Here is a 27521-nt window from a genome sequence, read left to right as displayed (position 1 = left end):
GATACTACATCCAAATTTCTTTGATTTGTCATCCAACTTTTTTACAATAGTTTAAAAGACCAAACAAAAACTTTAAAACTAAAAAAAGTAACTTTTAAAAATTTGGCTAAAAATTCAACTATTTTATTTAATAAATATACAAATAATTATAAAAAAATGTGAAGAAAATGAGCTTAATTTTAAAAACAACCAACTAAAAACGAAATGAATATGGGATGGGACCTAAACTTTTATATTATAATTTTGAGTTTAGATATGAGTTACATCTCTCGCTTGTTTGAAATTTTGCATTAATTACTGAAATTTGAAAATATTTTTTTTCTAAAAACTTTATATGAAAATAATGGTTCTTAACATTATACAATTTTTCTTTTTAATAGATTCTTAACATTATTTTAATATCATCCATATTTACCATATCCAACACAATACATATTAATTCTTAAAAAAAATGATAGGCATATTTGCAATTATATAGTCATATGTTAAATGATTGGAATTAAAAAAAAATTATATACTTATCCACGGAAGGAAAATTCTAGTCAAAACACCACTTTTTATGTCTTATTTCTCAATTTCAGTTAAGTCTCCGATTTGAGATTATATCCTTTTAATAAATTTTAAATTTAGTAGGTCTAAATTTTCTAAAAAAGAAAGAGTAATATGCCTAAAAAAATAATCCTTCAAAATGAGTGCTATAAAAATTGGTCAAATAGTAATAACAATTTTCAAGTAATAAAGTATAATTTAGAGTAGAAAGGCTCATAAATAATAATATTTAATAAATAAATAAAATTAAAATAAAGATTAAATTTATATTTTATTTGAAGCACACCAACAAAATTTAGTCACTTAAAAGTATAAGAACTCAAATCAACAAGTCCTATAAAAGAAATATGAAAATTACATGTCAACCAAAATTTTAAAGTTAGTCTTTAAACTTTAATAATTGTATTTGTTTGACCCTAAATCTTTAAAATTATAAATTTACTCAATAAACTTTCAAATCTTTTAAAGTCACATAGAAACAAATTTACGACTTCAAAATTTTATTACACATAAAATTCAAATATATATATACCATTTGACAAAAAAATCAAATTTATATTTAATATAGTTTTAAATAATCCGAATTATTCAACCCAAAATGTAAGGTTTGAGTAGTTTTGTTCCTGGGTTGGGTTTGGTTTGTTCATGGATTGACTTGAAAAAATTTGGATTAATCCAACCCAACCCAAATTTATTTATATATATATATATTTTAAAAGTTTGATTACTTTTATGGATTAATTTATGAATTTTTAATAATTTTTTTAAATTGTTATGATATTTGTTTTAAAATTTGTAATAAATATCATAGATATTTGGTATTTAACATTTGAATTTTATGAGATTTTAGTTATTAGACAAATTTACATATTTTTAATTAAAAAGAAAAGAATAAGTTGACGACCAAACCCAACCCATCACAGATATAGGTTGTTAACCTAACCTACTCGAATTTTAGGATTGGTCCAAAAAACACCCTTAATTTAATATATTAATTATTATTATTATTATTATTATTATTTTTGTAGAACTCTATTAATCTAAAAAGGTTACATCAAACATAAAATTTAGAAAGTTATATGTGTGGGGGTAATTTAACCTAAATCTTTTCAAAATGCGGAGATCAAAACTGAATGAATTTGAATTTTGTGTTCAAATTTATGTTCCAAAAGGGTTATTTATTTATTTAAATTTCTTTGAAATAATTCCAAAAGGCTTTTCATTTGGAGAGAGATTTACAATCGATTAGATTGTTTTAAATTTGAATTTTGACCGACCGGGTGGCTTTGAGTTGGATTTCACAATTTACAAACTGGAAATTCTGGTTCTGTGGGTCTCCCATTTGTAAAGGCACCGTGAGTATAAAATTTCTTCGTCACCTGAGCCGAAGCAGTTGCCGATCCACAACCGGGCCGAGATTAGCTTTCTCTGTTCTTCAACCTCGGACCAACATTAAGAAATATGGGGTTCTTCTCCTTCCTTGGACGGCTTCTCTTTGCCTCCATCTTCATCCTCTCCGCCTGGCAGATGTAAGTTCTCTCATATTCCTTTCTCAACCTTCAGATTCACTGGATCTGTAATCAATCGATTTCAATCTATATGTTTCTCCCACTTCGACTCTTTTATTGTTCTACGATTTTCTTGCTTTCATTCCGGAAATGGGTCTTTGGATTTTCTAATATATACATGCTTTTCTTCTTACTGTTTATATGCTCAGTGATTGTGTTGCTGTTGTGTTTCTGTTACGGAATTCTGCCTGGCTGAACTTTCTACTTCAAATGGGCGAGATTTATTAGGCCCCATTCATTTTCCTTCGATTATTTGTTTGTGATGGATTCTACACCGCTAGTGTCTAATTTTCATCGAGATTACGGACCATTTTATATCTAAAATTTACATTCTCTGGCTTTGGTTGAGAGTGGAGGGTTGAAAGTGTTTTCATGAGAAGCCATTGTTGCTATTGCTGAGATTTTATTAATTCCTGGCGTTGGTTTTGATATGAAGAAGGTTATACTTAAGACTTAGAGGGCACGTTTATTTCTGTAGGGGATAAAGTATTGATTTTATGCTTTCAAAATTGAATGAACTTTGTTAAACAAGGGGATAGAAGACAAATACATTGAAGATCTCCAATTTTACAATTTTATGTTTCAAGCCATTCTAGTTATGTTGTCTCACGCTGGTCGGATCTTGGTTCTTACTCCTTAATTCGAGGGTGAAACTTTCCATTAGCTAATCATGTAAACATGTTTTCAATTTTATAGTAATAAACTCGATATTTGATATCGAGCAGAAATGTTGTAGAAATGAACTCCCCTTGGATACTGATTAATTGGGGGAAAGTTCAATGACCATAGATTGGGGAACTCAACAGCCATAGATTGGCTGAGCCAATGCAAATAATAAATAGTCTGAAGGAATAGCTTAAGTCATAGCAATCACCCATTTAAGATTTAGTATTCTAGAGTTCTTTTCGTTTTTAAATCTAGTAGTAGGGTTAGATAGTTGTCCTTTTCATATCTAGACACTCACTATATCAAAAAGAAACCATGAGAAAGTTTTTTATGTAAACTTTTCTGTGCAATTGATCGTGCACATTAGGATCTTTTCCCCCTAGAATCTTTCAAAAATGTGGTTCCTGTGATTTTTTTTTTCGCACTTTCAACAATTTGGTCTCTCATCTAAATGTCAAAGAAATAGTTCGATCACTTGAGAGCTACACCATTCTCTGTGTCTCTAAAGTACATGCATGAATATCTCGAGCAATGCCTTGTTTGCCAGATGCATAATTTTTTATGAAAGCCATAAAAAAAAATGTTTTCTTTCAACTGTCTAGTTTGAAGGCAGGCCAAACTCAGCCTTATTGACTTTACACACATCCATTTATTAGGTTTAATGAGTTTGCCAATAATGGTGGGCCAGCAGCCGCGGAATTTTCTTCAAAGGTAGCTGTTTTGAGGAGAAACTTATCATCCAAGCTGGGGGTAGCAATACCTGATATTGATGTAAGGCCATGTTTTCCACCATCTGTTTGTCTCCAGTGTTGACTGCTGCTCTCTTCTTATTCACTATTTCAATGTTGACAATATGAGTACACTGTAACTTTTCTTTTTCAAACTTCGATAATTTACTGCAGGTCAGACACTTGGTTGCCATTTCTTTATCTCTTAAAGGGATTGGAGGCCTTCTGTTTGTTTTTGGCAGCAGAGTTGGAGCGTATCTCCTGGTAAGAATTCACCATGCTCAAAATTATAGCCGCAAGTATACATTTGTTGCCAACGTTTATATTTAGTGGGGGTCAATGTTGCTATAAATTTATGCACTAAGAAATTAGTCTTCTCTTTCAGCTTCTGCAATTGGCTATTATCACCCCGGTTTTTTTTGATTTCTTCAATTATAGCCCTCAGAAACCTTCTTTCGGTATCCTAGAGTGCCTGATTTCTTGCAGGTTTGTTGATGTGCTTTCTAACTGCGCCCCCCCCACCCCCCCCCCCCATTCAGTTACATTTTAATAATCTCAGTTTACTTGTGAAAAAAAAAAAAAAACTTATGGAATCCTATTTTCTTGGCAGCACGTTGCACTTTTTGGTGCTTTGCTTTTCTTCCTAGGGATGAAGAGCACAAGCCCGAAGAAGCACTCGAAAAAGAAGACACATAAAGCAAAAACACATTAGATTTATGGAAGAAGCAACGGTTGGCGATTGGATTAATTTGCTCTAGCATTCAGTTCTTAGATTTACACACATTTTCACCATTGATGCAAACAAGTTTTTTACTTTTCTTGTAGTCGGCTGTTCTCTTTTTCTAGGATATCTTCGTTTCATTGTTGTCCTCTGATGAGTTATTATTCAATTTGAGCTGCGGCATTCAGTCCTTTGTACTTCTCCACTTTGTGCTAGAATCAAATGGGCAATCTTCTTTATTAGTTCAACCATTCTAGAGTCGAAAATCAAACCTGACTTAGTAATCAGTGTGTTTTATCTATTCAGTTATACTTGAATCGATTTTGATGTGCTTATCTCAAATTTTATAGGATTTAAACCAAATGGTTGAGCTTAACCTCTTCTGCGTGCTCTTATCACTGCAGTTATTATGTCATTGCAAAGACAAATTGGTTATTGTAAATAGCATGTACTAATTTTGGAAATTTTTTTGGGAATTAATATCACTCTTAAAGAAATAAGTAATAATTTAAACATTAGCCAATAAAATGGAGTAATGTATAATTTGCCCCTCATATAACGACAATTAGTTATGTTCCACGAGAAACTAAAATGAGAAGGGCATAGCCCATAATTAAATTTATATATGATTATAAATATCATACAAAAAGTAATTCATTTACCTTCTTCCCGTATAATTTTACTCTTTCCATTGAACTCAATAGGAGAAATCTAATTTTAAAAGGAAAAGAATAGGAAAAGGCTCTCTAATTTTTTGAATAGCTGCCAAAATGAGCATAAATCATGCAGCTTTTATTTTTAATTAGAAGGAATAATTCTGTAACCTTGTGTATATATATATATTAAAAAGAAAAAAATTCGTGCCCAAAAAAGAAAAAATATCTGGAACTAGTTACGGAGGTAACGGCGACTCACCGGACGTTAGTGATTAGCGCCAATTTGAGGTGTGCTCAGCTGCGCTGCAGCAAGACGAACGCCTTCGCCATGGTGAGGGCAAAGAACTGATCTCTGTATTATCATATTTTTCTCTCCTTTTATTTTCTGTTTACCCTTTTTGAATTGTTTCTTCGTTCTTCCACTCGCAGGATTACCTGAAATCAGTTGTACCTTCACAACTTATTTCCGAACGAGGTTCAAATTTGGTAGTGATAAACCCTGGTACTGCAAATTCGTCTCTCTCAGTTCATATTTGTTTTCTGTGATTCTGCTTCTCCTTTCCATCTTCGCAAATTCAAGTATCTACACTCTTTTTTTCACTGAGCTAATCATATTTTATATACTCTAATTGTTACGGTACTTCTTTGGGTGTAAAGGATCTGCAAATATTAGGATTGGGCTTGCATCGCAGGATGCTCCCTTTAATGTTCCTCATTGCATTGCTCGTTATACCAATCAAGTGCCCAAGAGAAATGTTCAAGATCAGGTTTAGAATACGTTTTAAGACGTTTACAACATTATCAATGTTATTTCAATCAACATTGACAAAAATTGTATATTTCTGGGGTTTCAGATGCTTAATTCACAAGTTACAACTGCACAGCACATGGAGCGGGAGAGGGCATATGATGTTGTGAGTGTCATGTGAGCTTTATATTCACATTAATGGAATATTTCTTTGATTGGGTGTTCAATTTTGTCTGTCTCTAGATTGCCTCGTTGCTAAAAATACCGTTTCTGGATGAAGAGGTTGCTAACAGTTCTTTCCCGCGCAAGGTAGGCATACCATTGTTCTGGATTCGGAGTGGTAATGAAGTTAATTGAGATCTATTGCTTATTTATTGCAGCAATGTAACTTTCTCTGGCTATGTTCGATTTGCAACTTGAAAACACATTCTTGGTTCTTTTATACTCAGGGATACGATTAACTGAAGTGAAGTTTTTCATTCAACTGAATGAAAGCAATGTTTCTCATCACTTAAAAAAGCTGAAGTCCAATACTTTATAGAGATATGAAAAAGGGTAAATGTGTTAATGATAACTTATGGTATAAGAGAGCTTTCATGTAACGACCCGAGTTCAGGAGGGGTACATGAATGAACTGATATCATATCCGAATGAGAGGGATCCTGAGGGCATGAAAGTATGGTTAAGAAAGACTTAAAGGAATTGAAAGTTACTACCTATACCAACAAGGTGCACCTTCCTTTTCGGTAGCTTAATCATAAGAATCCCAAAGTTAAGCATGCTTAGCTTGGAGCAATCCTATGTTGGGTGACCTCCTGGGAATTTTCCTAAGATGTATGTGAGTGAGGACAAAACATGCTGAAAGGAACCGTGTTGGTTTGTGGGGATAACTTTCACATTTAGAAGCATTCGAGGCAAGTGAGGATGACGTATCCAGGTCGCAAGGGATGCAGGGGAATGCTGGGCCATCAGGGGTCGAATCTTGGGCCTGGGGTGTTACAAATGGTATCAGAGAGGATGTGGTTCGGGGACAAACCAAGCGGAAGCTGGTGGGCATGTAACGACCCAACCCGAGTTCAGGAGGGGTACATGATAGAACCGATATCACATCCGAATGAGAGGGATTCTGAGGACATGAAAGTATGGTTAAGAAAGGCTTAAAAGAATTGAAAGTTACTACCTATACCAACAAAGTGCACCTTCCTTTTCGGTGGCTTAATCATAAGACTCCAAAGATAAGCGTGCTTAGCTTGGAGCAATCTTATGTTGGGTGACCTCCTGAAAATTTTCCTAGGATGCATGTGAGTGAGGACAAAGCATGCTGAAAGGACCTGTGTTGGTTTGTGGGGATAACTTTCACTTCTAGAAGCATTCGAGGCAAGTGAGGATGACGTAGTCAGGTCATAGGGGAATGCCGGGGCCATCAGGGGCTGAATCCGGATTCCGAATCTTGGTCCGAATCCTGGGCCTGGGGTGTTACATTTCATGTTGCATCTCTAAAGCATATGGCATTCTAGTTTGAAAGACTAAGAAATGTGTAATAGACTATTTTGTGCTCATTTAGATCAACTAAATGGCATTAAGATGTAGAAGCATACAGATACAATTCTTTTTGTGTCTAATATAATTAGAAGACCACATTAGTTCTCTTTTTTAATCTCACTTACTGTCTATTCAAGTGCCGTTCTTATGTGTGTCATACTGTTAAAGTAAGCTGAATAGCAAACTGGCTAGTGGTTTTTTGGAGTGATGGAGTAGTGAAGCTCTTTGTACCTGAGAATCAAATTATTTGTTTATCTAATGAGACTATCTAGGATGCCTTTGAGTTTGCCGACATTATTAACCATCACATTGAAAATTTCTTTTTCCATTATAATATTGATATGCTTAACTTTACCTTACAAGAAGATAAATTACTTCACCTCTTCAATCCACAATCTGAATTTTCTTGCATGACATGCAATTCTTAACATAATTATTTCTTTTTGTGCCAAAAGAACAACTATTTTGTTTATCTCAGTAACAAATTCTAAAATTTTGCTATTCTGAATGCTGTAGTGCCCTGGATGGTTACTAAACATTCTCAAACTGAAGCATGAGAACTAATTAGGTGCAACTTACTGGAAAACAATGGTTTTATTCCTTCTCTTGTGAATGGTCTACAGATGGGACGAGTTGATGGGCATAATATGCATAATGGCAAGAAGGATACTGACTTTAGTTGGACAGACGTACATGAGAGGGACCCTACTTCGCCAGTGGCAGTGGGTAATAATCATTTAGTTAACTTTCCGTGCCTTTTCAAATACCATTAGCAGGCATGAAAGTGTTTATGTTGTGTCTTGCACTTCTTTTATTCATTTAAGATGCCAACAAAATTTGAAATTTTGATAAAGCCCTGAAGCATGAGGCTAAAATAAAATTTTAATCTTCTAAAGTCACTTTTTATGGGATGTGTTGTACCGATCCTTTATTCTTCATCATCTTCTTTGTAAAGCTAAATTAAATCTTGAATCTCGAAATTACTCTTCATGGGTATTGTGTGTTGAATTAGTCCTTATATTCTTCTAACTATTATCTTCACTGTCTTCTTCTTCCTTCAATGACAAAATAATTCTTGACATGTTCTCTGGATTCTTTGCTTTGCACTATTTGTATAAGTATTCGTATTCTTCATTGTCATCAGATCTTGAACATGCATTACAAGACAGCTCTGTAACATGTCTCTGACTTTTCTTTTAAAAAATTTCTTTCTGGGAATATGCAGATATTCTGATCATCTGCCCTCTCCACCATTGATTCAATAATGTATTTTGATAGCACATCAGATATTCTTCTGTAACCTTCATCAGTTGTTTTTTCAGAAAGTTCAAGCTCCAAGGATGTGAACCATGAGCCTTTGGACCAGCACGTAGATACTGATTCCAAGGAGCTTAGTTCTAGTGTAATCAAATATAGACAGTTTATTTGCGGTGAGGATGCTCTTAAAATATCACCCAGTGAGCCATACTGCCTGCACCGTCCTATTCGCAGAGGTCACTTGAATATCTCACAGTATTACCCTACGCAACAGGTATTGTCTCATGTGGGCAATATCTCTTGCCAGTAGTTTCTTCAAAATAGATGTACTATAGTATAAGCTTCCTATGCAACACTTGTGTTTTATGAATGGTGAAAGTTAGATTAGGATATAGTTATTTTGCTTTTCCTTTTAGGCATTGTCTGGGGAAGTTAAGCTGAATCGGTATGTACATCCATAACTGTACTTTGATAATAATGCAATTTCTGTCATTCATGATTGTACTTTGATAGTACCACATTTTCTGTCAATTATTCCACCACACTTGGGCAAATTTTAGTTTTCAAGGATTGGGGGGAAATGATAATGACCTGCAATATTTTATTTTAACAAATATCAACTCGCTCAGACGTATCTTAAAATCTGAATATGTGCAGACTTTAGATGAAAGGAGTATAGTTTACTGAAGCTTTCATGCGCTTCAGACATTATTTTGAAGGTTTATCTGGTACATTTCAGGTACTTGAGGACTTGCATGCTATTTGGGACTGGATTTTGATAGAGAAATTGCATATCCCTCATACTGAAAGAAACTTGTATTCTGCTATTCTAGTGGTCCCAGAAACATTTGACAACCGCGGTACTTTTCACATCTACAATTTTTCTGTTCTTATCATTTTGTGAATCTTACTTGGACAATCAAATGATCATCAAAACAAGTGAAATGAGTTTTGTAGCTCCCAAGGGGTAGCCGGTTGGCTAAGGCCTGTGATCTTTGAGTAAACCCTTCCTAGAGGTCTTGTGGTTGAATATTTGTGTGAGCTTAATAAGGAAAACTCTTGATGTCTCCAAAGTCTGGGCCTTGAGGCTTTGAGGTGGGCGCAGACTTTATTAAGAAAATAAAGTGAAACAAACTTTTTCAAAAGGTTAAATATCTTCTCTCCAAAGTTTAGGGTTATTTCATGGTCCCTAAAGTTCTTTTAGTTTGATTTTAGTCCCTTTAACTTTGCATAAAACATTATTTATCTTTGCCATTAATTTAGTACATGTTGTGGGTTCAGTGCCAGCTTCCTAAGTGGATCCAGATTTCTATTTAATGGTTAACATAAAATTAACATGAATGACTAAAATAGTTTTTTCTATAAAATTTTGGAACTGAAACAGAATTTTTGAAAGTATAGAAATGACGAGAAGTAAAATAGAACTTAATTCTCCAGTTAACTTTATAGGTTGTATGGTTGTTGAAAGTTGTTATTACCTTAAGTGAAAAACTTGCCTCAGTTATTTCTAGATATAAAGTTGGTAAATGGAGCAGGTATGGGAAATATGTTTGGAGCTGGAGAAGATTCTCATTACTTATCCCGAACCAGCATCTATTCCCATCCTGATGTATAATAAATATGTAATGATTTTGGGTATGGGCACAATTTCTTAAATTTTAAGTGTATTGGTATCCATTACTGATTTTATTATTTTTTTCCATGATTAAACTGAATTATTGGACCGTGGAGATGATATTTTTTCGAAATTTGAATGATCTTGCATGGTATATAACTGGCAAAATAATAGGCATCAATAATATGCAAGAAATCCATATTCAACCACCAGGTATTCCATGTTTTTTTTTCCCTAATGAGTAATGATGTAGATGTATCATATTATTTTATGGTTGAATGTCAGAGGTTGGTCCTGGATTGCTGACCACACTTTACACCATCTCTACTTTTGGATTTACATAGTTAAACTTCGACATTTTACATTTTTTAAGTACGTCTTCTCTGATTTGCTTAGTTCTTGTTTGTCATTGTTTCTGCCTTACTTGCTAGGGAACCTTTTATTTTATTGAAGTCATCCTACTTCTTATCATGTGAGGTTGTGATACTTTAAAGACCTGAAGCTTGTGTGTGTGTTTTTCCTCTCTAGTTCCCTTGTTTGCTTATGACAGCATTCTTTAAAACAACTTTGAAGTCCAATTAGGGAAAAAGAATTAACCAGCTTCTTTACTTGGTACCAACAGAAATAAAGGAGATGTTGACAATAGTATTGCGAGATTTGCGGTTTGGTTCAGCAGTGGTTCATCAGGTAAGGGCCTAGTTTCTATTAAGCATGCAGATATGTAAATATGTAGTACATCCTATTCGTATAATGTTCATGATTGCAATTCCTTTTGAAATGCGCGTAGTGACGTTTTATACAGTGAATTGGCTCTTTAAGTCATGAGAATACGATCTGTAGAATCATCGACTCTTGTGTGTATTTGCACATTGATTTTCTGTATATCCTCGTGTTCTTTCAATTTTTTAAAGTACTTGTAAATTCCAATAAATCCAAACTTTTAATAAGATCTAGAACTTAAAATGTTTGTATTATTCCTTTAAGTTTATGTCATAAGTCTACTTTTGACTCAAATTTTCTTGTCCTTCAATTATGCACATCACGTAGGTAATTGATTTTTCTGTCTATTTGCTACGGGTTCCTTATTAAATGATTTTATTTTTATTTTTATTTTTTATTTTGGTTGTCACAGGAAGGGCTCGCTGCAGTTTTTGGGAATGGACTATCTTCAGCATGTGTTGTTAACATGGGAGCACAGGTGACAACAATTATTTGCATTGAGGTAAATTCAATTTTTTCTAACCTTCTTTTGAGGGAGGGAGGGAGNCCTTCTTTTGAGGGAGGGAGGGAGAGAGAGAGAGAGAGAGAGAGAGAGAGAGAGAGAGAGAGAGCTGGTTTTGCATATTTTGAGTATCACAATATTTGATATTTTATTTTTGAATTATAGATGCTTTTCCTGAAGTATTAAATATTCACATCTACTTGTAATTGTTCATCTTTTGGTGTCTAGGATGGTGTTGCCTTGCCCGCCACAGCAAAGACTTTGCCTTTCGGTGGAGAGGTTCGTTTGTTTCTTAGTTGCTACAAATATGTGTTTCGTTGAAAGTGAGCATTAGTATGGTATTAGAAATCTGGAAGCTCCAAAGTTTAGGCCTACTTTGATAACTATTTGGTTTTTGAAACCTATTGATTTCTTTGTTTTGTTAACTTTTTTGGAGTGTTTTCAAAAACTAAGCCAAGTTTTGAAAACTATAAAAAATAATAGTAATAATTTGAAAACTTGTTTTATTTTTGGAATTTGGTTAAGAATTCAAATGTTTTGTTAGAAAGTATAAAACCGCGGTAAAAAAGTTGTAAGAAAACAAGCACAATTTTCAAAAATTAAAAAATCCAAAATCCAAATCGTTATCGAACAGGACTTTAGTTATTTGACCCGGTATCATAATCATTTGGTTTTTGAAATTATGCTTGTTTGCTCGTAAATATATTTTCAGTAGTTTGCATCTTTTTTAACGAATCATTCGAATTCTTAATCAAATTCCAAAGAATTAAACAAGTTCTTAACACTTTTTTCCCCTAAAACTTTGATTTGATTTTGGAAACACTCCTAAAATTTAGACAACATAATATGTGTGTGTGTGTATGTATGTATGTGTATGTGTATGTGTATATATGTGTATATATGTGTATGTGTATATATATGTGTGTGTATATGTGTATATACATGTGTGTGTATATATATTTAAAAAAATGGAAGTAGTGTCTATAGGCTTAATTTTAAAAAACCAAATGATTATCAAACGAGCCTTGACTATTTTTTCTCAACGACATCTGTGATGAAATTTTACTATTTTACTATTCTACTTATTCAGTAGGTGTTTTCAGGACTTATCTAGATGCCTCCTGTGGACTCAAAGGCATCACCAAACTTGGCCACCAATTCGTACTGACATCTTGTCGAAGCCTGTAGATCTTCTGATGCTTAATAGGCTGAAAGAGTCATACTCTGAAATTAGGGTGAGTTTGACCATCTTTTCTGTGTCTGCAATAGTATAGATATGAAAGTTATGTTCTTGAATAATTGTTGTCTCCTTGAAAGTTTTGCAAATTTTTTCATAATTATCTTTCTCTTGGAAGATGTTTGAACTTCGAATTCTGTTTGGGTGTGCTTCTGTATGTTAGTTTAGAGTTATTTATATCCGAATCAGCTTTCACTCTTGACTATTCATGAATTGATAATTTAGAAAACTACATGATATCCAAGAAAACAAAAAGTAAATTTGTTTCCAGAAAGTGTTCTGCCAAAGAAGTTATCTACATAAAAAAATAATAAAACACAAACACACACACACACAATTTAAATACGGTAACCTGTTTCTAAGAGTAGCTTAAAAAATCCAAACAGCCCCTTGACCTCTAGTATCTTCACACTTATTATTCATTAATACACTACACTCTTATAAGTCTTCTTCTGCCCCTAGTATATGATAGGATTGTTATTAGAGTATTGTAAGGGAATATTAGTAATTAGTTAGGAAGGTACTCTTCTTTTAGATCTTTTTTCCCGTGTATTCTACCAACTCCTCAATGAAAGAAGTTGTTTTCATAAATAAAAAAAATAAGTTAGGAAGGTAGTTATGGTATTAGGTTGTAAATAGATTGGGTGGTAAAGAGGAACACTGGCAATATTTTGATGAGTAAATTGGGGCTTGAGAGTGATCTCAAGAGGGGAGAGTCCAAAGTACTTGAAAATATTTGGTTTCTATTAACCAAAAAAAAGAATATCATAACTTCTACATTGCGTTTGAATTTATGGTTAAGGGCTCCTTTGCAATGCAGTGATTTGTAATATTTTTCCACCGACTCCATGCTGTTCCTATTTTCCTCTGTAGCAAGATTTCATGTACCTTCACTTTATTTTCCAGTAATTTGCAATAGATGCAGATGTCTCAGGTCTTCAAGAAGAAAAATGATCATAAAGGATATCACATAGAATTGATTTTAATGCATTTTGTTGTTTCCAATTCCATATTATGAACCCGCTCATTTGTATTTCAAGGATATGCTATTGGAAAGTTAGTGATGGAGTATTTGATAAAAATGCTTAGTTACGTAAAGTTGAGATACATCATGCTCATGAAACAATCTTTCAAGGACTTCCGTGTATATTTCACAGATGTTGCCTTTAATTGATGCCCTTGGATTTAGATAGATTTCCTCTTATCATTTGGTTTCAATTGACAGGAAGGGGAGGTCGATGCTGTTGCTGTAGTACATTCATATGAAGAAGGCGCCCCTGCTGGTTCTCATAAAACAAGACTCACTGCGCTTAATGTGTGCCTTCGTAATGATTTCATTTTTTATTTAAAGAACATCTATTAGGAAGATCATTTATCATGATCTCTCCCCCTTCTCCTCCTCCAGGTGCCACCTATGGGCTTGTTCTTCCCAATGCTATTGGTTCCAGATGTGTATCCACAAGCACCCCGTGCATGGTCAGTTATTGATAATCATATTCGACTAGTTTTCATGTCAAAATATAGCTGTATGATGACTATTCTGATAATTTGGTGATGATATTTTTAGGTTTCATGACTATGAGGATATGCTGGAAGAGACATGGCAGACAGAGTACTCCAGAAGACCTGATGTACCGGATAATGTATATCCTGGCGTTAATGTTAATTTCCCAATGTGGGATAGCTACCCGGTTTATGCAACTAAGCCAAAGAAAGAAGAGAAAGTCGGCCTTGCTGAAGCTATTGTAAACAGTATCCTGTTAACAGGTATGCTTGTAGCCTTGCACGTATATACATCTATTCTACCAGTACCAGAATGTGAGATTTTAATAGTTAAGCTCCTTGATTACCGAGCAGGGCGGATTGACCTCCAAAGGAAACTGTTCTTAAGCATACAGTTAGTAAGTTTCTTATTATAAAGCTTTGAATCTCAGTTTTAAGTTTATGAAGTTCAAATTTCATATATTTGATATGGGCAGGAGGTAGTAATATTGTTTTGGGCTTTAGGTAGGTGGGGTGGCTTTGACAAGAGGTCTTATTCCTGCAACGGAGGAAAGGTTTGTTGTCTTAAGCTTAAAGGGCATTTGTTATTTCATGTTTCATTAATCTCATATTGCTTGTACAAATAGGCATCAAAGAATGTCAATTGTTTCCATATTCTAGATGGGAATTAGTTTCTTGGATAAGTTTGAATTTGGAAACTCAGTGAACGATTGTTCATTCATCAATATGGTATCAATTTGATACCATAAAAAAGAAATGTTTGGCTGAGTTCCTTTTACAACTGTTCAACATTCCAAAGTTGAGCACTAAGCAAGGACGCTATTGCAGTTGGATATGGTTCACTTTATGGATGAGGACAATTGCATAGAAAGCTTCATTCTAGAAGCTTAAGTTCTCCGTCTGAATGGTTATTATCTAGCTTTAATTAATTTGTTACATTTAAGTCGTACCAAACTGTTCTAACTTCTACCAGAAAGTTATAGCTTTAGGTAGTAGGCATATTTTCATTCAAATTAAATGAGCGAGCTTTTTTTTTTTTTTTTTTTTTTGTTTATGATGCTTGTTTTGTTGACAAATATATAATTTTTTGGTTTAGGCTGAACCTGTGAGGACTAAATTTGATTGATCAGTTTGGCATATTATGTAGGCTTGGATTTCCCCTTGTATTCTTTCATTTTATTTTTTCCTAATGAAATTTGATGTTATGAGATGGAAAAAAATGATTTTTCAGTTTTGTTGCTTTCATGGCAGCTATTTGGAAAAATGGCAGTATCTCTGCATCCTTGTCATTTCAGTGTCCGAAGTACCTATTGCCAGTGATCTTCTACTGCTAGATAATCTAATGCCCTTGTATATGTTTCTATCTTTGTTTGCCTTTGCAGAGTCTTGCATGCAATTCCTTCAAATGAAGCAATAGACACTGTTGAGGTTAGACTGTATAGTTCATGGCCACTTCGTTGTGTCTAATTCATTCTCTTTTAATTTGGAAATTTGTTATAACACTTATCCAGGACATTTTTATACTAACAAGTAAAAAAATTATCATATGCTCCCATTCAAAGTTAAATTTGATGGCACAACTCTAGCGAGAGGGGGAAGCATTGGGGAGATCTTTGGCATTCTCTGGATGGGAGGGGCCTAAGATGGCTTCCTCACCATCCACCTCCTAATTCATTCTGTCTCCGTCAAAATTCTTGTTTGATACCTCAGGGTGGGGATGCCCTATGAGAAATCTGCGTGGATCATGTTTCTTCACGAGGATTCTCAATACGTAGAGTTAGGAACTTTAGAAAAAAGGTTACTTTTACCCCCTGTACAAGTGAATAAATATTAACAGTAAATAAATGATAAATCAATAGAAAATTTTTCCGAGAACTAAGCAACAAAATCATACAAAGCTCAACCAACATAATACTAAAGATCAAGCTACAAAAATGTTCAAACCAACCATGAAATCGAAACCTAGTCATAGGATCAAAAAGTAAAATGTTTATACTAAACTGCAAATTGTCCAAGTCTGGCTAAAAAGTAATAATCCAATACAACCAGATAAATCAATATACACAAAATAACCACGTTGAACCACAAAAATGGCCGATGCTAATCACAATCGAGAAAATGAAGAGGCTGATGGGGAATATTAATTTCAGTTTGGTCTTTTATGTCCTATGTGGTGTGTTCAATACAAGGAACTAGCGGAGAATGTAAACCAGTCTTGATAGTGTATGTTTTCAGATAAGTTTTGGTCGAGATTCTAGCAATATTTGGTGCGTCATTGGCCCCCCAAGTCAGGATTGTTGACTGCGAGGCATTGCTTTCACAAGTCGGTTAATTTCTTATTTTAGCGCACCTGTCTGGAGGGAATCAAAGGGTGTTTCAAAATGAGGTAGGGGTCTTAGGAGGTTTGGAGTATAGCTTACGTCAATATTTTCCATTAGGTGCTTCTTCTAATTCGGATTTTCTTTCACCTTATAGTCACCATTGTAATTTTTTGGGTCATTTTGTGGCTCCAGGTCTTTTCTTCTCATCTCATTATTTTTATTTAAAGATATTTTCATTTTGAAAGAAATAAAGGATGGTTGTAATTTGTAAAGATATAAGAGGATTATACCCGCAAGGATAAACAAATTAAACTAAGCGGTATAAAATGAGACTAAAAACAGAAATGTAGCCTATATATTTCTAGGCAATGGTCAAATTATAAATCGACGTATATTATAAAGAAGAAGCATGATACCCCCTGGCGGGCAACCGCCAACACTACACAAATAATTTTTTAAAAAAGAAAATGAAAAGAAAAGATAAGAGAAGAGAAGAGAAAATTACAAAAATAACAATAACAATAACAATAATCTAGAATACAATGACAAATACTATAACTAAATAGATTATAGTTATGATAATTATTGCCTATTTCTGACTATAGGCAATAGTTAGTCAAGTTCTGCTATAAATCAGACACCTGCTTTGGAACTATAAGCAAAGATTATAGATGTCATTGCTTTCAGATTTTTCATAGCTAAAAGACTATTAGCAAAGGTTCTAGGAATCTCGAAATTTTGATACTCTATGTTTCCTGCCTGTTTATATTGAATTTATTACCATGTTAATAGGAGATTATATCTGACCTCCTATACGATTGAACGATTTGTTCTGAATAGGTATTGCAATCAAGAACAAACCCTTCTTTTGTATCATGGAGAGGTGGAGCGGTAAGTTGAATTGCATTAAAATATTTTAAATTTGACATCTAATATTATTATTTCATTTTGCGTTTTCCCTACATCACAATGTAATCCATTTATAAGAATGAACTTGTTAAAATCTAAATGATCTGATAGCTAAAAAGCTTAAGGGTTGTTTGGGGTGCTGAGATGATATAAAATGTGGGGAGTTCTGATGTCTGGAGAGTTTTGATGTCTGGGGAGTTCTGATCAAGTATGAACAATCGAGTATGATCGAGTATGTTCAAGCGTTGAGATGATATATGATACACTGAAGGAAAATGACGGTGAGATACGAAATACGTTCTGAAAATGGGCCCACATACAATTAAAATCGGTGAGATAGGATAATGGGCCTCAAAACACTGAGATGATATAGGATGTGGGGATATACCATCTTATGTTGGATACCCAAACAATCCCTTAGGGACAATTTCTCTATACATAATATGTCGAGTAAAGGAGATAATACACCGTGTGGAGTGTCTTAAATTGTCAGATATCCTAGCTGCAGCAGAGTTTACGTAGATCCATTCTTAATGTGTGTGTTTGAAGTGAATAAATGCTCATAAAAGTTATCATTCTTCGAATGAGAAAAGTGGCTAGTTGAAAAGGATACATGAACCAAATACCACCTTAATCCATTAGGATAATAGAATAGCATATGTCAACAATGTGACAGATTATTGGAGTGCTTGATTTTGGGCGGGATGCTTGGATACATCGTGAAGACTGGATTAACGGTGGAATATTTACTGGAAGTGGCAGAAAATACAAGGATTCTTACTATCTTCAAGCACAAGCGATGTGCTACATGAATTCCTAAAAGGTGACCTGTTTCTGCTATTTGCTACTCTGAACACAAACTTCTCAATTTTTAGGCCACTTGTATAGATGAAATTGGGCTTACAAGCCTGTAGAACTTGATATAACTTTAACTTTAATATGCTCTATCATTATTATTACATAATAAAATTTCTGAAACTTGTCGTGTTTCTTATTGCAGATGATAATCTTTTCTAGCGTTCAGAATCTAACCAATTCTTGCTCCAACCAGAAAGGAGTCAACACAGGTTTTCATTTGTAAATTTTCTCTACTGCAAATATGTACTGAAATGATGTCAGTCCTTGTGCTTTTTGAGTTTTTTTTTTTTTCCTTTTAATGATCTTTATGATTAAATGTTTAAATTATATAATTTTAGGGTGAAGATTAGGGTCAATTCGGGAATGGAGCCCTTATCCTTATACTGAAGCAATAATTCCGGGTGGTAAAGATTGGAGAATAGAAAATTGCTCTTGCTCATCTGAGTATAGTTTAAAAAAATGCTCGAGTTAAATATGTTTCATTTGAGTTTGTATTCATTTTAACTTGTGGTGAGGCGAGAATGATACACAGTAAGAGAAAATTCTAATTGGAATTACAGGAATTGTATCATGATTTTCATTAACAACCACAACATAGGATATTGAAGAAGATTTAATGATATGTTCTAGTTCTAGTTCAATGATCACGGCGGTATGTCATTTCTTTGGTAAGTACTGAGGTTCAACTTTTCACTTATTGTGTATATATTTATGAAATTTATAAACATACAACTGAACTGGACTGAGATTCCAATTTCTCTCAGCCAATGTATCGATACATATGGCTTTAGGAACTTAAATTCATACCATATTACCTTCATCTTTCATAGTTTAGAAATGGATATGGCTTTCCCCGTTAACCCAAGCACCTCAGAGACCTCGGGATACAAACTTCTCCTGACTTTAGCATACACTTCCCCATCCCAATTTCTTCCAGCCAGCTGCTCCCCAAGCCGCACTGCAGCGTTCACGACGGCGTCCTGGCCTTGGTGCGCTGATTCCACGACACCCATTCTCACTGCTGCTTCACCTCCCACTTTCATCCCCCTCAGGATGAGGTCGCGCACAGCCAAACTGGAGCCTATCTTGGACTTAAACAGAGCCATAAAGTAATCCGGTAGAGTTAGACCCAGATCCAACTCACGCATGTACAGCACGCCCCGATCGCTCCTCATGATCAGATAGTCGTGGCTCAGCGCCAATGTAAAACCGGCGGCAGCGGCGTGTCCTGTAATGGCAGCAATGGTAGGCATAGGAAGGGAAAGGAGTTCGGCGACGACGGGCTTGAAGATGTCGATTATGTGGTTTAAGCGATCACGGGCAGCAGAAACAGAGCCGGCGGTAAGGGCCCAGGGGAGATCAAAGCCGTTTGAGAAGAATTTTCCGTGGGAAGTTGTGATGAGAACCGAACCAGGGAAGGCTTGTGCCTTGACTTGTGAAAGAGCTTTGAGGATGGAGTTGATTAAGGATGGGCCGAGGCGGTGGTCATCGTTGCCGATTAGAGTTAGAATAAAGAAATTGCCTCGCTCCTCCACTGTGCACATTTTCAAATGGTAAATTAATTGGCCTCCGCTCTCGACTCGACTCGACCCGACCAAAATCCACTTCCTCAGTTTATCTTCAAATCAAAACAGCTTATGTCTATACAATTGGACAAAAATATCTTTCTTCCATTTTATCTTCAAATAAAAGTAGTCTTTTCACAAAAATATCTGTGTTTGTCGATTTTATTTAATCCTTTGCAAATACATATCCAATATACTTATTCATTGTCGGCTTATTTATTTATTTATTTATTTATTTATTTTTTGTGATTATCAAATATAAGCACGATATGGAACGACTTGTACAAGATTTGAAAATAATTTGTGATTTCTGGTTTCATGGGGATTTTAGGGACTGTTATATGACTCACATCTTTAGATTGTCAGGTTTATTAGTAAGATTTTTATAGATATTTTGAAATATTTAGATTATTATGTTTGTTTTAAGGAAATTCCTTCCTTAGGAATGCTTTAAATTTAAGTAATGTTTTATTTATACATTGATTTAATATTATTTAAATTTATATAACATTTTTACTTATATTAATTAAATATCATATTTTTAAATAAAATTAGTTTATCGAAATAACTAAACATAAAAAGTGGTTAAATAGAGTCAATTGTAAATATAGGAAAATAGGAAAATTTAGATATAGTTTCTGAAATTTATCGGATTAATTAGAAAATGAGGGTGGTTTTGAAAAAAAAAACAGTGAAACGGGGTGGGTTTTTTTTTCTTTAGCGAAGAGTTTTTCTTCAAGCTTGGAATGCGTATCCTCATCCCACGCATTCTTTATGAGGTGGGACCCACATAATAATGGAAGATGGGCAACGTGGCTAGCTTATTTACAAATATAAAAAAATAGTTAATGTCTCGCTTGGTAATCATTTTATTTTTATTTTTATTTTTAAATTAAATATAATGATTAAATTCTTGAGTAAATTTTTTTGTAGTGTTCAAATTTTGGCTTGATTTTTTAAATCATTGATAAAAAAGTAGAAAACAAAAGAAGAAATTTAGGGATAGAAGTAATATTTATAGGCTTAATTTAAAAAAAAAAAATAAAAAGTCAAACGATTACCTAACAAAGCCTAAAAATTTTCATTTCGATGTTTTTGTCATTTTGCTATATTTAAAAATATTTAGCGATTTTTCATTTAAAATAATTTATCTAAAAGTTAATATAAATATTGTAGGATCACAACCCTAAAGAAGATGAATAAGGTATTTTTCAAACTAATGAAAACTTTTTTTTTTTTTTTGTAAGTGGACTCAATTAAATAAATTCATAAATTTTTTACTAACAATTAATTTAAACAAAAATTTCATACAAATGTATTTGCACCAAAATGACTAATAAAGTGACATAAACAAATTCATGAACATATTGTAGCAAATAATTTTATGCAGTGAAACAAATTAATAAATTAATTACAAAATTAAATAGGAGATAACATAATTTAATTTTTAAAAAAAAAATAGTGAAGAGACGCACCCCCATAAAAGGACAAAAAAAATTACCCCTTTTTTTTTTAAAAAAAATATACCTTATCTTTCCCAAAACCTGAATTTATTAGTGTAAATAAATTAAGGTGTTATTAAATTTAACTAAAGTTTATCCTGGGTTTATGTATATATAGCTAAATATTAGAATTTAAGTTCTCGAGAAGAAACAAAAACACCCAAATTTCTGGCAGAAGAAGCAAAGAGAAACGTACGGGACTGGTCAGATCGATATTTTCATAGACGATAGCCAGCTGCCGGCGTCCGGATAAACAATTTTCCGGTGACCCATAAACATACACTCTTCACCAGATTTTCAGATGACGAAAAACAATCGATTTATAATACAGACGGCATCAAGAAATTTATTCTAATCTCGAAATTCGCATCCTAAAATAGCATACATAACATAATAACTGAGACGAACAATCAATTTTCAATACTCATAGCTTGGAAATCGATATGACCTTTTCCGGCAATCCAAGCAGCCGAGAGATCTCTGGGTAAAGACTTTTCCTAATTTCCGCGTAGGGTTCACCGTTCCAATTTCTTGCCCCCAACTGCTCCCCAAATCGTACGGCAGCCTCCATGACGCCGTCCTCGCCGTCGTGCACCGATTCCACGATCCCCATCCTCACCGCTGCTTCGCCTTTCACTTTCATTCCCCTCAGGAGCACATCGCGGCGGACGGAGCTCGAGCCGATCTTCGATTTAAACAGCGCCGTGAAGTAATCGGGCAGACTTAGCCCTAGATCTACTTCGCTCATGTACAAAACGCCTAGATCCCTCCTCATGAACAAATAGTCGTGACTGAGGGCTAACGCGAAGCCGGCCGCGGCAGCGTGGCCGGCGATGGCGGCGATGGTGGGCATGGGGAGAGAGAGGAGTTCGGCGACGATGGGCTTGAAAATATGGACCATATGCATGAGGCGGTCAGCGGCGGCTGAAACAGAGCCGGCGGCTTGAGCCCAGGAGAGATCGAAGCCATTAGAGAAGAATTTGCCATGGGAAGTAGTGATGAGAACAGAGCCTGGGGAGGCTTGAGACTTGACTTTGGAAAGAGCTTCGAGAATGGAGGCGATGAAGGAGGGGCTGAGGCGGTGGTCGTCGTCGCCGGTCAGAGTTAGGATGAAGAGATTGCGTCGCTTCTCGAGTGTGCACATTTTTGGACCTCTACATTCAATCAATCCATCATCGGTTTCCTCTATTTATATTCAAATGGAAAATAGCGTTTGATCCAAAATTAACGCAATCTTTTTATCTTCACTTTTATCAAATTTATCTTTAAATTCAATCCCGATGATTGTTACAAATTTTATCTTTCAAGTTCAAAAACTTGATTTAAGTGTCGGGATTTTTTCTTTTTTCTTTTTTTATTTTATTTACTTTTTTTTTTATTCCAAATTTGGAGGCATTTTATAAAAACTAGTTCGATACTACGGTCGTGTAAAGATTTAATAATACAACGTTAATTTACTAATAGGAGAGTTTTATTCTTTAAATAAGTCATGAAAAAATACTTGTAAAATTTTGGATGTTTGGTGAGAAAAAATAATAATTATTTTAATTAAGTTTAAAATGTATCATTAAAAATATATAAACTAAATAGGTTTAAAACAACATATAAACTATAATATTTTGTACTATTTTTTTTTATATAACAAAAGTGTGATAGCCATCGATTTGATTATCTTTTTAATTTTAAAATTTAATTTAAAAAAAAATTTAAAAATTAAGTCTATGACACTACTTCTGCCTCTAAGTTTCCTCTTTTATCCACTTTTTACTAATGGTATAAAAAATCAAACCAAGTTTTGAGAACTAAAAAAATAGCTTTCAATTTTTTTTTTTTTTTAATTTTTAGAATTTGGGTAAGAATTCAACCATTGTGCACACATCGTCGTAAAAAATGTGGACGAAATAAGCTTAATTAAAAAAAAATAAAATAATTATCAAACGGGGCCTAAAAGATACCTAGCAAGAAAATTAAAGGTGAGAAAAAATACAGATGATGTTAACCATTTTTATATATAAAAAATGAATATGGATATAGAGTTATAAAAAAAATAAAAAATAAAGCAAAATAATTCAAAATTTTAAAATTAATTCTAAAAATAATAAAAGGAGATGAGATAATGGATGTAAAAGTTGAGGGTTTAACTTAGCCCATATAGATTTCAAATACTAATTTGAAGTTATTTTGAATTAGTTAATGTGCTAAGCAAACTTTTTGCATTTGTTAATATGGTCGTTGATAAAAAAAAAAAAAAAAAAATTAATACAAATTTAATGTAAAAATTTGAAAAGTAAATCTAAAAATGATTTAAAAACAATAAAAACTAAGTTTTAAAAGGATAAATGGAGGGTGTTACGAATAATTTAATATTTACAATCAAAATAAAAATACAAAGAGGCAAATCTTTTTATTATATCTTTCTAATTTTTATTTTTTAACATTTTAATTTAAAAAATATTTTTCTATCAAAACCCTAAAAACTTAAATCTAAAAAAAATACAAAAACTTGTAGAAAATAGTAAAAATTATTATTAACCAGTAAACTAATTCCTGTGCTTTACAAAAATTTAAAAGTGAAAAAAAAAAACTACAAAAGCATAAAAATAATCAATCACCATCTTCTTCGTTACTTTGTCAACCTCTAAATTGCTTGAACCTTATTGAACCTCAAAAGTAAGAACCTACGGTCTTCTTCTCTACGAGACCAGTAGGTGAATTTGTGTGTAGAAAAAAACTACAAAATATATAAAAGATACATTAAATCACTCTATATGATTTTACAAAATTGAGAAGTTAAAAAATTGAAAAGAAATATTGAAGCAGAACTATTAGTTCTTCTTATGAATTATGGAAAAAAAACATTGGAAAATATATTATTATAAACAAAATTAAGAAAAAAAAATGAATGCTACAATAAAGTTTCTACAATGAAAAATGATTAACAAAAGTTGTAATAAAATAAAAAGTTGCCTAAAAAATGAGAGATTGAATGAAGGGATACTTCAAGTAGAACAATTAACTCTTCAACGTGTTACTATAAAAAAAAAAAAAAAAAAAAGAAAGCAAGAAAATATGAGGAGATACCTAAAGAATGAGAGGCTGAATTTAGTTATTTATAGAGAAATTTTAAGTTTCAAATCATTGAAATATAATTTGAAATTATAATTTCCACCTTTATTTTAACGTAAATTTTGAGATTTTATAGAAAATATATTTTTTTTATAAAAAAAGTCCTTCCATTTAATGTGAATTTGAGATGTTGGAGTTAAAATGTGATTTTTTTTTAAAAAAAGAAATTACCATCCCTCTTTTGACGTGAATTTGATATTTTAGTGATAAAATGTGATTTTAAAAAAGAAACAATTCTATACTATTAACATGTGTACACAAAAATAGGAGATAATTTTTTTGTGACGATTTTAATATGAAAATACATTACATAACCCTATATCCTCAACTAAAATAGCCAAAAGAGAAAATCAAAGTTTCTCAAGAAAGAAAAAACTCTAACTTTGATGACATATAAATAATGTTTTTTAAGTACAACCACGAAGGTTAGGAGAATTTGAACCTTCAACCATTGACTAAGTATACGGTAATTTTTGTTGAACTATACTCAGTCTAATAAATAATATGTTTATTGAGGAAAAATATATGCATCAAAAAAGGTATTCTAAAATGAAACTAGGGGAAAAATGAGTGAAGATTGAAAGTCATGTATTTTCTTTAAGTTAATATTTTAAAATTTAATGTATTCTATAAAATATAATACATTTAAAAAGAAAAAAAAACCCTTTGCAATTAATGTTAAATTCTTAAATTATAACGAAACTTTGCTTTTAAAAAATAGGCTACTTTCATTTTTAAAAAATCCTTACTATACCAAAAGGGCCACCTAGTGAAAAATTTTACATGTCCTTTTGTCCTTATATTTTTCAAAAATTTCCATATTGCTCTCTTGTCAAGTGTCAGTAACTTTTCGTATTCATTTGAAAGGATGATTTTTTCAATTTTCAATTTATAAAATAAATTTATATATTTTTAGAAAATAAAGTCTGGGATGGAGGTGGTTATATAGATCGAATTGGTGCATTAATTCTTCAAATGTATATGTGAGGTGCACGTGTAAAAGAAAAACAAAATAAATACTTGCATTTACATTCTTAGAAAAATAATTCCATGAGATCCAAAGTTTAAAGAAAATACAAAAAATAGAGGATTTAATTAAATGAAAGTAGTAATTAATACGATAAAAGTCCTTTCGTGTGACTTCACAATAGATATATAATAATATTAGAATGAAACTTATTTCATTATATATATTACAATACTGGAATATTAACACAATAATTTGATAATTTAATTACTAGAACCATTTTTCTCTATTTGTACTAGATATAATTTCTTTTAAAAAGACGATAATGTTAGAATATCAAAATAAAATTTGTTACCTTGTCTAACTTTAAAAGCTGATAGTCACTCAAATAAAATTATAGGAAGGAGAGTGTGTTAAAAGAAACTTGAAAACATCTATTGGAGGGAAGAGATGTGTATATGTACTTGAGATAATTGTTTTTTTTTTAATCTTATATTGATGTTTAGAATTAAACTAAAAGTTATTTTTTAAAATATAACAATACATATATTTATTAAAGAACGTACTTTAGAATTTATTCTAAAAAGGAAAAAAAGAATAAAGAAAAACTCAATGCACCTATTTAATATGCTATATCAGATAAAAGAAAGAAATTTTATGGGAAGAAGAAAAATAAACTAAGATAATTTTCTATAGAAAAAATGTGATTATCTATTATGCTCTAGCACATCATATATCAAACAATTAATTTTAGAGAAAAGGGTTGAGAGTGAAAAAAAAAAAAAACAATTCCACATCATACAATATTTTATTATATAAAAAAATTGGAAGTGATGACTCTCTATATAATTTCAAGAGTCGAGTAACGTTGAGAAATTATTAAAATTCCAAAACTTTTGAAATTCTAAAATTTATTATAATTTAGTGTAAATTTAATGTTATGCCATTTTAGGAATTATTGGATAAATCTATTAAAATTTCTAAACTTATGAAATTCTAAAATTAATTAAAATTAAATGTAAAGTTATAATTTTTTTAATGAATTTTTAGGAAGAAGAAAACGACTTTTTATATTTCTATCTTTACATCTTCTAATACTTTAATAATAATTAATAATTGGATTCCAACAATAGTTACCTAATTTAAACAAAATAAAAATATAAGCCACACTTAACCATTTTATTGATAATGTTATCATATATGTATCTTCTGCAACAATTTAAGCTATTTGTTAGAAGATTTAACTTATTTGTTACTCTTGTTGTGTATTATATGTGGTTTCCAATTGTAAAGATATAACATATATTGATTCAATAAAATACCAAGAAATTCTTCACATGGTATCAGAGTCTCACACATCTAGGGTTTAGCCAATCGCTATTGTCGTCCAGATCATCAGACTTGCCCACACCGTCGGAAGAGTCATCCTTTCAATACACATCAGACCAAATCCATTTGATCCATCCATTCCGCAGTGTCGTCGTTGACCAAGCTTCACTGCCGACCGGATCTACATTGCTCCCAACCAGATCTGACTATTCACATCTGATTCAGTGCAAGTCCACCGCAAGCCTCCATTGGCTTTAGATTCGTCTGGATACAACACTACCTAAAAATCCGAGCACCCAGGTGTGGTTTTGTTCCAAATCCGTTCACATATTCTACTTTTCAAATATCCCTATTGGTCTTCATTTTAAATCTGTTCGCATCTCAGCCTTCAGGTCCATTTGCTTTTTAGCTGCATGTTCCTTTTGCATCTCAACTACATGCCAATCAGATTTGTAGTTCTCTACCGTTACACAGGTTGCTACCGTTCGATTCTGATTGGTTTTCCCTATATCGTCCCACTAATCCGCTTAATCTTTAGTGCGCCAAATCTAGACCAAATCTGTAATCCTCTATGAAATTAGAAGACCCAAGGGTTTGGAGGTGTAATTCGTTCAGTCAAGTCGATTCGGTCTAATTAAGTCGGTTTGATCCAGGCGAGCCGCTTCGATCAAACCGGCTCGATTCAGTCAAGTCATTTCGATTCGATCAATTTTGACCAGTTTGGTTCAACAGTTTGGTTCATTTGACTAAGTTTGGTTTTATTGCTTTTGTTCGCCTATTTGTAATGGCGAAATATTATGAGTCTCTTCTTTGCACAAATTGTGAATTATATGGTTATAACTATGTTAATTGTTCTACAATTAAGTGCAGGTACTGCCACAAACATGGACATTTTTTGGAACATTGTCCTACTCAACCTTGGGATTAATCCA

General features: G+C 32.8%; 4 protein-coding genes across 5 annotated transcripts; 2 read left to right on the top strand and 2 right to left on the bottom strand.

Annotated features, from left to right (window-relative positions):
• Window positions 1–1770: 1770 nt before the first annotated feature.
• Window positions 1771–4480, top strand: LOC120069646. The gene is made up of 5 exons (XM_039021429.1): window positions 1771–2078; window positions 3440–3554; window positions 3686–3775; window positions 3897–3997; window positions 4122–4480. The coding sequence occupies exons 1-5, from the start codon at window positions 2011–2013 to the stop codon at window positions 4156–4158; spliced, it is 411 nt and encodes a 136-aa protein (XP_038877357.1). The 5' UTR covers window positions 1771–2010; the 3' UTR covers window positions 4159–4480.
• A 582-nt stretch (window positions 4481–5062) lies between these two features.
• Window positions 5063–18741, top strand: LOC120069644 (actin-related protein 9). Of its 2 annotated transcripts, none has more exons than XM_039021425.1 (22): window positions 5063–5219; window positions 5318–5390; window positions 5546–5655; window positions 5743–5802; window positions 5880–5945; window positions 7802–7904; window positions 8501–8709; window positions 9175–9295; window positions 10673–10737; window positions 11183–11272; window positions 11501–11551; window positions 12376–12507; window positions 13735–13824; window positions 13915–13985; window positions 14077–14276; window positions 14367–14410; window positions 14517–14566; window positions 15395–15440; window positions 17174–17224; window positions 17919–18065; window positions 18243–18309; window positions 18439–18741. In XM_039021425.1, the coding sequence occupies exons 1-20, from the start codon at window positions 5217–5219 to the stop codon at window positions 18060–18062; spliced, it is 1779 nt and encodes a 592-aa protein (XP_038877353.1). In that variant the 5' UTR covers window positions 5063–5216; the 3' UTR covers window positions 18063–18065; window positions 18243–18309; window positions 18439–18741. The 2 variants fall into 2 exon arrangements, with proteins under 2 accessions (XP_038877353.1, XP_038877354.1); XM_039021426.1 differs by having other exon boundaries at window positions 18243–18356.
• LOC120069645 (enoyl-CoA delta isomerase 2, peroxisomal-like) lies at window positions 18655–19825 on the bottom strand. Its single transcript, XM_039021427.1, has one exon. It carries the CDS (start codon window positions 19642–19644, stop codon window positions 18925–18927), a length of 720 nt encoding a protein of 239 aa, XP_038877355.1. The 5' UTR covers window positions 19645–19825; the 3' UTR covers window positions 18655–18924.
• Window positions 19826–21304: 1479 nt separating this feature from the next.
• Window positions 21305–22349, bottom strand: LOC120069637 (enoyl-CoA delta isomerase 2, peroxisomal-like). Its single transcript, XM_039021419.1, has one exon. The coding sequence runs from the start codon at window positions 22309–22311 to the stop codon at window positions 21592–21594; it is 720 nt and encodes a 239-aa protein (XP_038877347.1). The 5' UTR covers window positions 22312–22349; the 3' UTR covers window positions 21305–21591.
• Between the last annotated feature and the right edge of the window lie 5172 nt (window positions 22350–27521).

Source organism: Benincasa hispida, unplaced genomic scaffold (assembly GCF_009727055.1).
Source record: "Benincasa hispida cultivar B227 unplaced genomic scaffold, ASM972705v1 Contig533, whole genome shotgun sequence".
In the NCBI taxonomy this organism is placed as follows: Eukaryota; Viridiplantae; Streptophyta; class Magnoliopsida; order Cucurbitales; family Cucurbitaceae; genus Benincasa; species Benincasa hispida.
This window is presented reverse-complemented; position numbering and strand designations above follow the sequence as displayed.